Below are 12473 nucleotides of genomic sequence, written 5' to 3'. Positions count from 1 at the left end.
CACCGAAAAAGTCCTTTGTTTAAATAATCACGTTTCCAAGTGGCCTATAGTTATGCAAAAACTATCAAAAATAGAAATAATATTTTAATACCACATGGAATACATTAGAAAGAAAAGGCTCAATAATTACTACAATCCTTTCTTTCTTACTAGCTGATCTCTGGTGTTCAGATCTGGCCTGATAAAAAGAATGTAGAGTTTTGGAAGAAAAATGAAAACCAGCAATGCAGAAGTAGAGGCCAAGATGGAGAAGATCTCCACAGCCACCATGTATTTCCCTTTGGTGCTCAGGTATGTGGGGACAAAGGACACCCAAACACTGCAAAACACCAACATGCTGAAGGTGATCAGCTTGGCTTCATTAAAAGTGGCAGGTAACTTCCTGGCAAAGAAAGCAACAGTGAAGCTGATGACAGCCAGAAGCCCCATGTAGCTCAGGGCAATGTAGGACATCATGTCTGAGCCTTCATTGCATTGCACTATGATCTGACCCATCTGGGAGGACATGTCCAACTCTGGGAATGGTGGAGAGGTGGCCAACCATATGGTACAAATCACAACTTGAATTAGAGATGAAAGGATGATGACTGACATTGTCTAGTTTCAGTTAGTGTCAGTGTATGAGAGCAATAGGTCTGCTTACCAGAAGTCAGTTTCCCAGGGTTCAAGACTCTCTCTGAGAAGATTCCTTTTGTTATATAGAGAGAATTTGAGACCCAGGGAAACTGACTTCTGGTAAGCAAATTTATTGCTTTCACACATCAAAATTAACTAACTATTTCCGTCAATAACATCTCAATCCAGCCGGTCCAGGAAGCCCGCAGTCTCGGTTTCATCTTTGACTCCTCTTTGTCATTCATCCCCCAGATCCAGACTACAGCCAAAGTCTGTAGATTTTTTCTCTATAATATCGCCAAAATCCGTCCATATCTCTCAGCTTCTACTGCAAAAACACTGGTCCATGCCCTAGTGGTCTCACGATTAGACTACTGTAACCTCCTCCTGGCAGGGCTTCCTCTCTCTCACCTCCACCCATTAATTTCTGTTCAGCATTCAGCTGCACGCATTATTTCACTCGCTCGCCGTTATGATCATGTCTCCCCTCTGTTGTCTTCCCTTCACTGGCTCCCTCTTCCTTTCCGCATCAGGTACAAACTTTTGCTACTCACCTTTAAAGCCCTGCATGGGCTGGCCCCTCTTTATTTAACTGATCTTCTCTCTCCCTACATCCCTACTCGCACTCTCCGCTCTGGTAGCCAAAATCTCCTCTCTCAACCCAGGATCTTCTCTGCCCCGTCCCAGATCCGTCCCTTCTCTCTAGCTGCCCCTTATTTCTGGAACCTTCTTCCTCTGCATACACGACTCATCACTTCCCTAACCAGCTTTAAAGCTGAGCTGAAAACCATATTGTTTAGGGAAGCGTTCTCAGGGAATTTGTGATTGTTATCTGGCTGTCTGACAATATTTGATGTGATGTGATTTGTTTGATAGTTGATGTTTTTAATCTGTTTTTTTCCTTTCCATATGGTAATTTTATCTATTCCTCTTTTAATTGTTATTATCTTAGAATGTACGCCTTCGGCAGGCTTTTATTTACTCCTAATTTTACCGACTTTGTACAGCGCTGTGTATAATTACAGCGCTATAGAAATAAAGTTTAATAATAATAATAATTCCTGGACCGGCTGGATAGAGACATTATTGACAGAAATAGAAAAGGAGTAGTGAAGGGTGGGCTTAGGAGGGAAAACAAGAAGCTCAGTCTTGGACATATTGAGCTTCAGACGCCGATGGTGCATCCAGTGGGAGACAGCTGTTAAACAGGATGACACTTGCTGCTCTAGCTCTGGTGAAAGATTAGGGGTGGAAAGGTACAGCTGGGTATCATCGGCATACAGATGGTAGGAGAAACCAAAAGAACTGATAAGTTTGCCAAGGGAGAGTGTGTATAAAGAGAACAGAAGGGGACCCAAAACAAAGCCCTGAGGAACTCCAACAGATAAGGGGACAGAAGACGAGGTCTGACCACCCGAGACCACTGAAAAAGATCGATCTGACAAGTAAGATGTGAACCAACCGAGAACAAGGCCTGAGAAACCAAGGTCAGAGAGTACATCTATTAGGAGACAGTGGTCCACGATGTCGAAGGCCGCAGACAGATCAAGTAGGACAAGGATAGAATAAAGGCCATTCGCCTTGGCCCGCAAAAGATCATTCGAGATCTTAATAAGGGCCGTCTCTGTGGAGTGCCATGTGCGAAAACTAGACTGGAAGGGATCCAGAATGGAGTTGGTTTCAAGAAACTCAAGACAGCGTGAATAGACAACTCGTTCCAACACGAGCCAAGTAGTCCAACCTCCTGCCGTGCAGGAACTCACAATCAAATCACCCCCAGATGGCCAACCAGTCTCTGAAAACCTCCAAAGAAGGTGACTCCACCACACTCCACTATGAACTTCTTCCTAGTGTTTAGGTGGAATTTCTTTTCCTGTGGTTTGAATCCACTGCTCTTTGTTCTAGTCTCCAGAGCAGCAGAAAACCACATTCAAATAGCCGATTTGTAGTCAGGAGCTTTGCAACTTCGCAAATCAGCCAGCTGAGGGCGGATTCTAGCTTGGTTTTCGGCGGGATGCAGTTGGGTGGCAGCATTGGTGGCATTTTCCCTGCAATAATACCAAGCTGCATCCCAAAATAGACAGGGATAAGTCAGCTTATTTAAAAATGCAATAAGTTCCTAAAACTCCCACAAACCCCACTCAACAGTGGTCAGAGATGATGAGAGTTATACTCCAAAGCTTAGAGACCACCAAGTTAGAGAAAAGTGATGAACACAGTTGGTAAGAAACTTGCCTAGATGGTGGAACTGAATTCAATTAATGGATGATTAAATGAATGGTTTATCAACACATGGTCAAGCATCATGATCGTTAAAAAAAACCTCATAGATTCACGATCAAGTATTACATGATAGTGTTCAGTAGTAATGCTGGCCCTGGTTCTAGTAATCCAGTGTTAAAACATGTTCAATATTGGACCTCCAGTGTCCATGACACCTCACCACTGGCTATGCTAGCTAGAGCTGATAGGAATTGCAGTCCAACACTAACTCAAGGCTCCTGGTCTAAATAGGACAATAATGAAAAGCACAACTAACCATAAGAACAGCAGGCACATAGCCACAATTCTCCCCTCTGATGTTCCACACCACAAGTCATGCTGAATATGTTGGTGGCTTTTGTACTGACAGCCTCTGCTTTCCTTTCACTGTGTCCCTCACAGCACAGAAATACACGCCAGCATCACTCAGTCTTGCCCTGTCTCTGGTAAGCCTGGTGAAGCGAGATGTTTTGACCACATCCATTTGGTAATCTCCAGCTGTAAGAGATGTAGCTTCATAACTGTATCCCAAGAGAGAAAGAGTGCCACCGGCCAGCTGGGATTTCTGCTTGTACCAATACATAGCGTCATGGCTAGTTACATTTTGAGTGCAGTTGATCTCGATTTTGTTTCCTTCTGTGTAGATGAGCTGCTCAGGTTGGAAAACTTGGCTAAAGACAAAACTTGGAGCCACTGCATGGAAAAAGAGATGGAACAAAGTGGACATAGTCAGTGTTGTATTAGGACCAGAGCTCACAGGGTTGAAGAGCTGGATTACTTTTTTAAATATCAGAGACAGTAACATCAACTACTGAGAGCCAGCTTGGTGTAGTGGTTTGAGCCTTGGACTACAACTCTAGAGCATCATTTAACACTACACAACTAGTATAAGGGACCGTCCCTTGTTGCTATTGCTGTTTTGTATTTTGCATTGTACTGTATTTTTGCTGCCAGGAGAGACATATGTTATGTGATATCTTAACTATTATCAAGTCGTGTATTTTGGTTTATGTATCTTGCATTGCTATGTTTTGTATTTTTGACTATGTTCGCTGTATTTTCTATATTTATTCTGCTTAATTATTATTATCATGTCAGTTAAGTTTTATTTGGTGGGGAGCATACTTTGTATCTAATGCTTTTGTTGTAATCCACTTTGATTTTGCGATAAAAAAGCGGAATAGAAATAAATTGTTGTTGTTGTTGTTATAGTAAACAGGATCATGGCTGAGACCTGTTAAAACTATGGATCAACACACCTATCTGCACATATCTCCTTGAGCTCTGGGAAATGTTGTGAAGATTCAGAATTTACCAATGTATACAGCACTGCTTAAGCATTGCTGGTTCAGTGTCTGGTGTTTATTGGGTCACAAAAATGTTTAAAACCCTCTGCCTCCTGTCCTAGAGAACTAACGTCAGTCAAAGATGAAAAAATACCTGGCCAGACAGATGGAAATCTGAATCAAGAAAAAGTAGTTCTTTGTGTAAGATTTTGCTCTAGAAATGTAAGATTGAATCAACTGTTCACCGAAGGCTGCAAAAATGATACAGTTTGACATCTTTTTAACTGCCATGGTTCAATGCTAGGTAATCCTGGGATCTGTAGTTTTGTGGGCTATTAAGCCTTCTCTCTCTGATGAGCTCTGGTGCCACAATAAACTACAAATCTCAGGATTCTATTGAATGGACTCATGACAATTAAAGTGGTGCCAAATGGCATTAATTCTGCAATGCAAATCCAGCCAAAGTCAGTCAAATCAGAGGTACACAAGAAACAGTGAAGACTAAAGTTTTAGAAAAGGACTGGATAGGCCTTGTGATGTCGACCAACTGTATGATTCTATGAAAAAACAAGTACCAGGATTCTAGAAGGAAGCCTTTTTCATAGGTTGCCAAAAACTAGATTTGCTCCTTCTGCTCCTTCCCACAAACCTGACAAGAAAGAAATATAGGAATGGTCACTTCCTATCAGATTTGTCCAAATCTAGCAGGTCAGTTGGCAGCCCACAGTGGCTTATTCCAAACTTTAAAGGAGCTATCCAAGGTGCTAAATTCTAGCCCATCAATAGTTTTGCTATCTTGGATAGACCAGATAGAGCAGATTCACCACCCCTCTGAAATTCTCCACCCCACTTCTAGCCACAGGTTTTGGCTTTGAAAGGCTATATTCCAAAGCTGGCTTACCAAGGAGGAAGAAAAAGATGAACATCTTCTGAGAGACATTCAGAGCAGTTGCCATTCATTCTACAGAACTGAGAAGCATGCTCAGCCTTCTCTAGCTCTTCTAAAGCACAGCAGGCATGGCTGAAGAAGAGTTTCCTTCTTCTGTAAGGAGCCCAGCTTTTCACACTGATCTGAGCTAGCCACAAACCACTTTCATTTACAGATGGTTTCCTCTGTTACATTTCCATCCCAAAGGGAAATGATCCACAGCGTTCTACATACAATTCAGTATCTTCAGAGTAGTCATGTATAGAAACTACAATTTTGGGAGCTCAGAATTTGTCTAACACAGGGGTTTGCCCTAATAAGGACTGACAGACCCTTTGTTGTGCACCTTCAAGTCACTTCCAACTTACAGTGACCCTAAAGCGAACCGATAACAGGCTTTTCTAGGCAAAATTTTTGAAGGGGGGATTTTGCTTTTTCCTTCCTCTGAGGGTGAGAGACTGTGACTTGCCCAAGGTCACCCGGTGGGTTTCCATGGCCAAGCAGGGATTCGAACCCTGGTCTCCAGAGTCATAGTCCAACGCTCCAACCACTACACCACATCTGTTCCCCTGTCTATTCAAAATCCTATCCAACCTGTACACTATCAATGCATAATTTATTTCTGATCTCTTCCTGCCTCCTAGTGGCCATTTTACTCATTATTCAGAACTCCTTCCTATACTGTACAAGAGCCAGTGTGTATAACGGTTTGAGTGTTGGACTACAGTTCTGGAGACCAAGGTTAGAATCCCTGCTCAGCCATGGAAACTGGGCGCCCTTGGGCAAATCACACACTCCCAGCCCCAGAAAACCTCATGATAGAGTTGCCTTAGGGTCGCCGTAAGTCAGAAACATCTTGAAGGCACACAACAACAACAAATATGGGCCTCATTTCGACTATCTTTTAAAATGGATCGCAATTCAGTTGGAACCTGTTCAAATTACCCTGGTTGCCACTTAAATCAAATTGCTGAAGCGATTTAGCAAGGGGGGGCCACACGCTAGACCCATTTAATCCACATCTTTTTGATGCTGATGTTTTTCGCATCTTTTTGAATAAATCGATTGTGCACAAGTGTGAACCAGATGTGGATCGGAATCGATTTAAATTTGCCCTTTGGCCGGATGGAGCAGATCCATTTTGAACCGATTCATTCATGAATGTGAACAACAAGTGGATTATTTTACAGGGAAAAAATGCGATTGAGGCAAATGTAGTGGGAACCACGCTCCGCTGTCAAATCGATTCAGATTGCAAACAACTCTTTTTGTGAGTGGGAATGAGGCCATGGTTTACAGTTGCTGGATGTCCCTTGTTTGAGAGCTAGTATGCTTGTCCCTTAATTGTATTATTTCTACTGCATTATAATAATGCAAACTGTGTAGTGTAGCTGCACCCGCAGTTTCTCATTTCTCTGGGCAAACACAGTGGCACAGCAAAAATTCTTGAGACATTGGAAAATCCAAAACAAAGAATAAAAACCCAGTTTGGGGGTTTGTACCCCTCACTGCATTCTCTGTTTCCTTGCAATTTGGTAACTGAAGGAAGACAGGTAATGGCATTTGTCAAAAAGTTTAAAGTTTCCAGGAAACTTTTCATATCTTGGTGATCCCTTGGTGGTTCTTCTGTGTCGCAAGTTCTGATCCCTGTGGAGTAGTTGAGCCTCTGAAAGTTCACAGAAAGAGATATTACGGAAGACTATGCATGGGGAGGATCAGAGGGTTTTATATATATGGAGAGAAGCAATGCCACAATTGGGAGGCTATTGCAGAACTAAAGTTAAAAAAAGGTGGAAAACAGTGGCTACAACAAACCGCGTAAGTTGCTTTTAATCATATGAAAGAAGAAAATACTGACGAATTATGGGGCTGTTTTCATATTAAAGTACCTTAGTTCAAAGGTCTAATGAGCTGTGATATGGAAAATGTTATAGATTAGGTGAGGATTATGTTTTAATTTTTGATAATAAGATTCCCAAATTCACGTATTTCTTAGTCAGAAAGCCAAGCACTTGAGGTTAAAAAATAATTAATAAAGAGCAATCATAACTGACAAATTCATGCATCCAGACCCAGGGCTTTCAGTATTCAACTCTGAAAAGTCTGAGTTTGAACACTTGCATATTTGATTGTTTTGGATTTTAAATTGTCATCTTTTTTTTCCCCTGAGAATCTCCTTATCTTTCAGACGTATGTGGCAGGCAGGTACAACCTATTCACTTCAGCTTGGGCAAATGGAAAACCATTCAGTTCCTTAGGATTGAATGTTATTGTCAGTCCAAGCCAGAACAGACCTACTAAAACAATGAGATTTACCTGAATATTGCTACACTGTCTAAGCATTGAGTTTGGGCAGGTCTACCCATAAGTGTGGTATGTGAATTGCTGCAGATTTTCTCACTTTTGCATCAACATTTAATTGTCCTCCCATTCCTGAACACATTTGCATCTATTCACCCTCTGCTAGAAATGCGCAGCCATCAGAATCCATGTGAAGTTGATGGACAGCCATATGTGTGAAAATGTGCATTTCTGCAGATTTCCACAGATACTCCAGTAAAAAACATAAAACCTTTTACTATGGAGTTTAAATAGTTGTTTGGGGAGAAGGCACAAAAAGCCAAAACTCCTGCAAATCATGTACAGCTGGACTGCATTCTATTTAACTGGAATTAAGAGTATTTTAAACATATAGACAAGCCCACAATGAAACAGCTCAGGACTAACCAATAAGATTTCAATCCAGGCAGGTTTGTTTTATGAAAATTTGAAAAATTCATATTCTGGTGGGAAAGAAATTTAGGCTTAAGTTTCTGGATGCAAGGGAAAGGAACCTAAGAATATTTGCATTCTTAGTACAGCTTACTTTGTACAGAATATTTGTAAAGGCGGCCATGGGAGTGAGAAAGCAAAAGCACACAGGACAGTGGTGTTAAGGAGGGAGGAGGGCTTAACTGATTTCTCTGCACACCATTTTCCAAGGTAAAATGACCCTTTCCAAAGTATTATTAGGTCGGTGGTTAAGACCAAACTGTATTTAATTTCTACCAACATGGGCTGTATCTGCACTGCAGAAATAATGCGGTTTGACAACATTTTTAACTGTCATGTTCCAGTACTATGGAATCCTGGGAATTATAGTTTGGTGGAGCACCAGAGTTCTCTGACAAAGAAAGCTAAACATCTCACAAAATTACAACTCCCAAAATTCAATAGCATTGAGCCATTACAGATAAAGCAATATCAAACTGCATTAATTGTAGAGTACTGATGTAACCATGACACTTTTTGGCCACTTTTACTAAGAAGGGCATTTATATTTTTACAAGTGTGCTGTTATTATTTTTTCCACTTAATGGTATGTTTTAAAGATTTTAAAAATGAAATACTGTACTATTGTTGGGAGTAAAGACAGACACAAATACTTACGAAGGATAGGAAAATGTTTCCATGGTGGTGTAGTGGTTTGTACAATTCTGGGAAACCAGGTTCCAAATCCACACTCAGCTATGGAAACCTACTGGGAGACTTTGGGCATGCTACTCTCAGCCTAAAAGAAAGCCTTCTTTGAAATGCCAGCAAACCTCTCTGAAAAGTTTGCCATAATTCAACACTGGCTTGAAGGCACATAAAAACAACAGTGGGAAAACTGGCGAGCTTCTTCTTCTTTTTCTTTTTTGCATCCAAAAGTTTAACTCTAATTTTTTAAAAGTGGAATTGTATAAAAACTGTTTATATTATGGTGAAACCCAGCTCCCTTGATAGAGTAATTGGTGGGATTTAAAATAACAGTTGGAGGGATGCTAAGATAAGAAATGTTGAGAGCCACAGGCTAACCACTAGTTACAATTAGTCAGTTGTAGTTAATAGTGGGAGTTTCAACTAGTGTGTAAGCCTAAAACCCCTAAAGTCACCAGCTCCCAAATAATTTTAGAAATTAAACTGAGTCAGTTGTAGTTAATATTTGGATGGGATACTGCCAATGAATACTAGGTGCTGTAGGCTATATTTCAGAGGAAGTGGCAAAACCGCCTTTGAGAATTCCTTGCCTAAGAAGGTTGAGGCAATGCCTGGCTTAAGGGGGGGGGGTGTTGTTGTTGTTTAGTCACAAGTAACTACAATGATGGAACTCTATCATTGTAGCTATGTCCAACAATGTGGGAAATCTTTCTGATCCTTGATCTTCAATCCTTGACATTCATTTTAGAGGACAAAGCAGAGAAGGAAGGCAAAACCATTGTAGAATGTGCCAAAAGATCTCAATAAACGTTCAGTATAATTACTCCATACCAGCGTATTGTAGGTTGAGTCGCTGTTATTTCAAATGCTTGGGACAAGAAATGTTTTTGATTTTGAAATACCTCTATTTGTCTATACGTACATAATGTCTTGGTGATGGGAGCCAAATCTAAACACAAAATTCACTGATGTTTCATATGAACCTTATATACCTTGCTTAAAGGTAATTTTATATGTTTTTTTTAAATAATTTTGTGCATGAAATGATATCTATGCCCACTGAACCATCAGAAAGCAAAGGTTTCACTATCTCAGCCACCCATGAAAAAAGTTTGAGTTTTGGGACTATTTCATATTTTGGAGGTCTAGGTAAGGAAGATTCCATGGTAGTGTCACAGCGCCCATGCCAAGGAGGTGATGTACCATCACCAGAAGGGGAGCCAACTACAGGTAGGAGGAGAGTCTATTTAATTCTGGTGGAGCATATACCTCTGCCCAGCATACTTACATGGAGGTCTGGGAGGATCTCAGTTGTTGGGAGGTCAAAAGGATGGGGAGCTCTCCTGATGAACCCCTGGGCTAAACAGTGGCCATTTGGACTGGAGTGAATATAACAAGATCATAGCATACGGAGGTACTACATACCTTGTACAAAATCCCTGAAAGCATTTATGCTGATGGAACCCCTAGTTATACCATATAAGTCGGTAGTTCCCAAACTTTGATCCTCCAATTGTTTTCAACTTCAGTTCTGATCAGTTTGGCCAATGATCAGGAATTCTGGGAGTTGAAGTCCAAAAGGTCTGAAGGACTAAAGTTTGGGAACCACTGATCTAAGTGAACAAAAGAATTCAGCCCTAATCTATTATTCCACCTCCTCCCTTCCAAAGTCTAAGTAAAACATGTGTCCCCCTGCAAGTTAGGAAGGATGTTGGTGATAAGGAAGGTGGTACCTCATCTGTCCAAATGGTATCTCAGCCCATGGTGAGTTTGAAAGTTTTCACTGCTGCCTTCTGATGTTCTTTTGCCCTTTTCTCCTCCCTAGAATAGAAATAGATGAAAGCGTGATTCCAAACTGGACTTCATCAGCACAAAACCATACCTTAGTGACAGAGTTCATCTTGACAGGCCTCTCCAACAACCACCAGACACAGCTAATGCTCTTTGTGGTGTTCCTGGTGGCCTACCTGCTTACCTTGGCTGGGAACATCATCATTATGGTCACCATTGTGCATGATCGAGGCCTCCATACCCCCATGTACTTCTTCCTAAGCAATCTCTCTTTGATTGACATCTGCCACTCCACAGTCACTGTGCCCAAGATGCTGGTTGACTTCCTATCCAGAGAAAAGATCATCTCCTTTGGAGGCTGTGTGGCCCAAATGTTCTTCCTCCACCTTTTTGCCTGCACTGAGATTTTTCTCCTCACTGTCATGGCCTACGACCGCTACGTGGCCATCTGCAATCCCATGCATTATCTCACTGTCATGAACCACAAGGTCTGTCTCCTACTGGCTGGCACAATCTGGTTAGGTGGCATGGTGCACTCTCTCGCCTTGACTGGCATGACCATCAAACTACCCTACTGTGGCCCCAAGAAGGTGGATAACTTTTTCTGTGACGTTCCACCAGTCATCAGACTTGCATGCACCGACACTTACATCATCGAGATCCTTATTGTTTCCAACTCAGGGTTGATTTCAGTGGTCTGCTTTGTAGTTCTGGTGGTTTCTTATGGGGTCATCTTGGTCTCCCTCCGCAACCGTTTTGCGGAAGGCCAACGCAAGGCACTCTCCACATGTGCAGCACACCTCACTGTGGTGACCCTCTTTCTGGGACATTGCATTTTCATTTATTCTCGTCCCTCCACCAGCTTTGCAGAGGACAAGGTCGTGTCTGTCTTCTTCACTGCTGTAACCCCATTGCTCAACCCCATCATCTACACATTAAGAAATGAAGACATGAAGCAGGCACTCCATAAATTGTTTAGACAGAAGGTGAATGCAGAGAAGTGAGAGTCCAGCCTTACTATGGATCCCTGATAAGATACGGTAAATTCATCCAGTGAAATGTGACACCACACACACACACACACACACACACACACACACACACACAGAGTGTTGCAGCAAATGACCATGCATGAAAGCTTATTCACTCCAAGTATTTCATGGGTTCACCATGCAAAAAAATGCAGTCTGGAAAGTAAAGCAGAATCTGGCAGCCAGAGAACTGAACTGTATGTTCTCTTCATTTCTTCAAAGAAGGCTTCTGGCTCCTACAGCTAAAATCCTGCTTTCACAAAACAGAGCCATTATGGACAAACTTGCTGGAGCCAAGCATCTGAGTACCAAATAAGAGATTAAGGGGAATTGTTCTTCCCTTTCACTGAACCATTACCCCACCCATAAAAAGATTTCCTTGGCAATTAGATTTGCACTTAAAGCCAGTGTTGACTGTTTACCTTCCAGTGAGGAAATACACAATGAAACACATTAAATGCAAGATAGGTAGATGATGAAAATAATGTGCTATGATAAGCAGGTGTCTATAATCACCTGAAGGTGTACCTCTGCAAAATATTTGCTACATGTATCATTCAGACTGCATGGCAATGTGTGTCAGCTCAGAACTTCCATGTGCCTTCCAAACAGGTAGCTCACTCAGTTATGTAGTGCCATTTATCTGTTTGGGGCAAATGGGGTATAGGCATGGAAGAGTGGCAGTGTGAGAGGCTGATCCCCCCCCCCTTTTCTTCTTTCCTTCCTGAGTGCTTGAGTCATAAATATCACACATATCTGGCCTTTCCTTTAAATGCCTTTGAAATAATTCAAAGGCTGGAATGTCCCCAATGTTTTTGAGACAACTTTCCAACAGTCAGCAATTTCTCCAGTACTGTACTAAACTTTCCTTTAGCCCCACATTGAATTAAATACACTACAGCCCAGTGGTAGCTGTGCTACCATAATGTTTTTACAAATGTCTCCTTCCAGGAAAGAAAGCTGTAGGAGCTGGTGAGGCTTGGTGTCTATTGAGAGGTGAGTTGTATTCTATGCATAAAAGGCACTATCAGCAGTGATGAACCCTGTCCCCTAAATGGGTTCAGCCTCTTTTACGTTCATGTCAAAACCCAGAGTGAGTTC

General features: G+C 41.7%; 1 protein-coding gene across 1 annotated transcript; it reads left to right on the top strand.

The window, feature by feature from the left end:
• Nucleotides 1-244: 244 nt before the first annotated feature.
• Nucleotides 245-11345, top strand: LOC121933877 (olfactory receptor 4E1-like). The gene is made up of 2 exons (XM_042473870.1): nucleotides 245-291; nucleotides 10376-11345. The coding sequence occupies exons 1-2, from the start codon at nucleotides 245-247 to the stop codon at nucleotides 11343-11345; spliced, it is 1017 nt and encodes a 338-aa protein (XP_042329804.1).
• The last annotated feature ends 1128 nt before the right edge of the window (nucleotides 11346-12473 follow it).

This window comes from Sceloporus undulatus, chromosome 6 (assembly GCF_019175285.1).
Source record: "Sceloporus undulatus isolate JIND9_A2432 ecotype Alabama chromosome 6, SceUnd_v1.1, whole genome shotgun sequence".
NCBI lineage: Eukaryota > Metazoa > Chordata > Lepidosauria > Squamata > Phrynosomatidae > Sceloporus > Sceloporus undulatus.
The sequence above is the reverse complement of the archived record's forward strand: the minus strand, read 5'-3'. Positions and strand labels throughout refer to the sequence as shown.

What these genes read in the sequence shown, in the direction of transcription:
- LOC121933877 (XM_042473870.1), top strand. Translation starts at nt 245, where the DNA reads ATGGAGAAGATCTCCACAGCCACCATGTATTTCCCTTTGGTGCTCAG. An exon ending in TATTTCCCTTTGGTGCTCAG is followed by an intron (nt 292 to 10,375) that starts GTATGTGGGGAC and finishes TCTCCTCCCTAG; the next exon opens with AATAGAAATAGATGAAAGCG.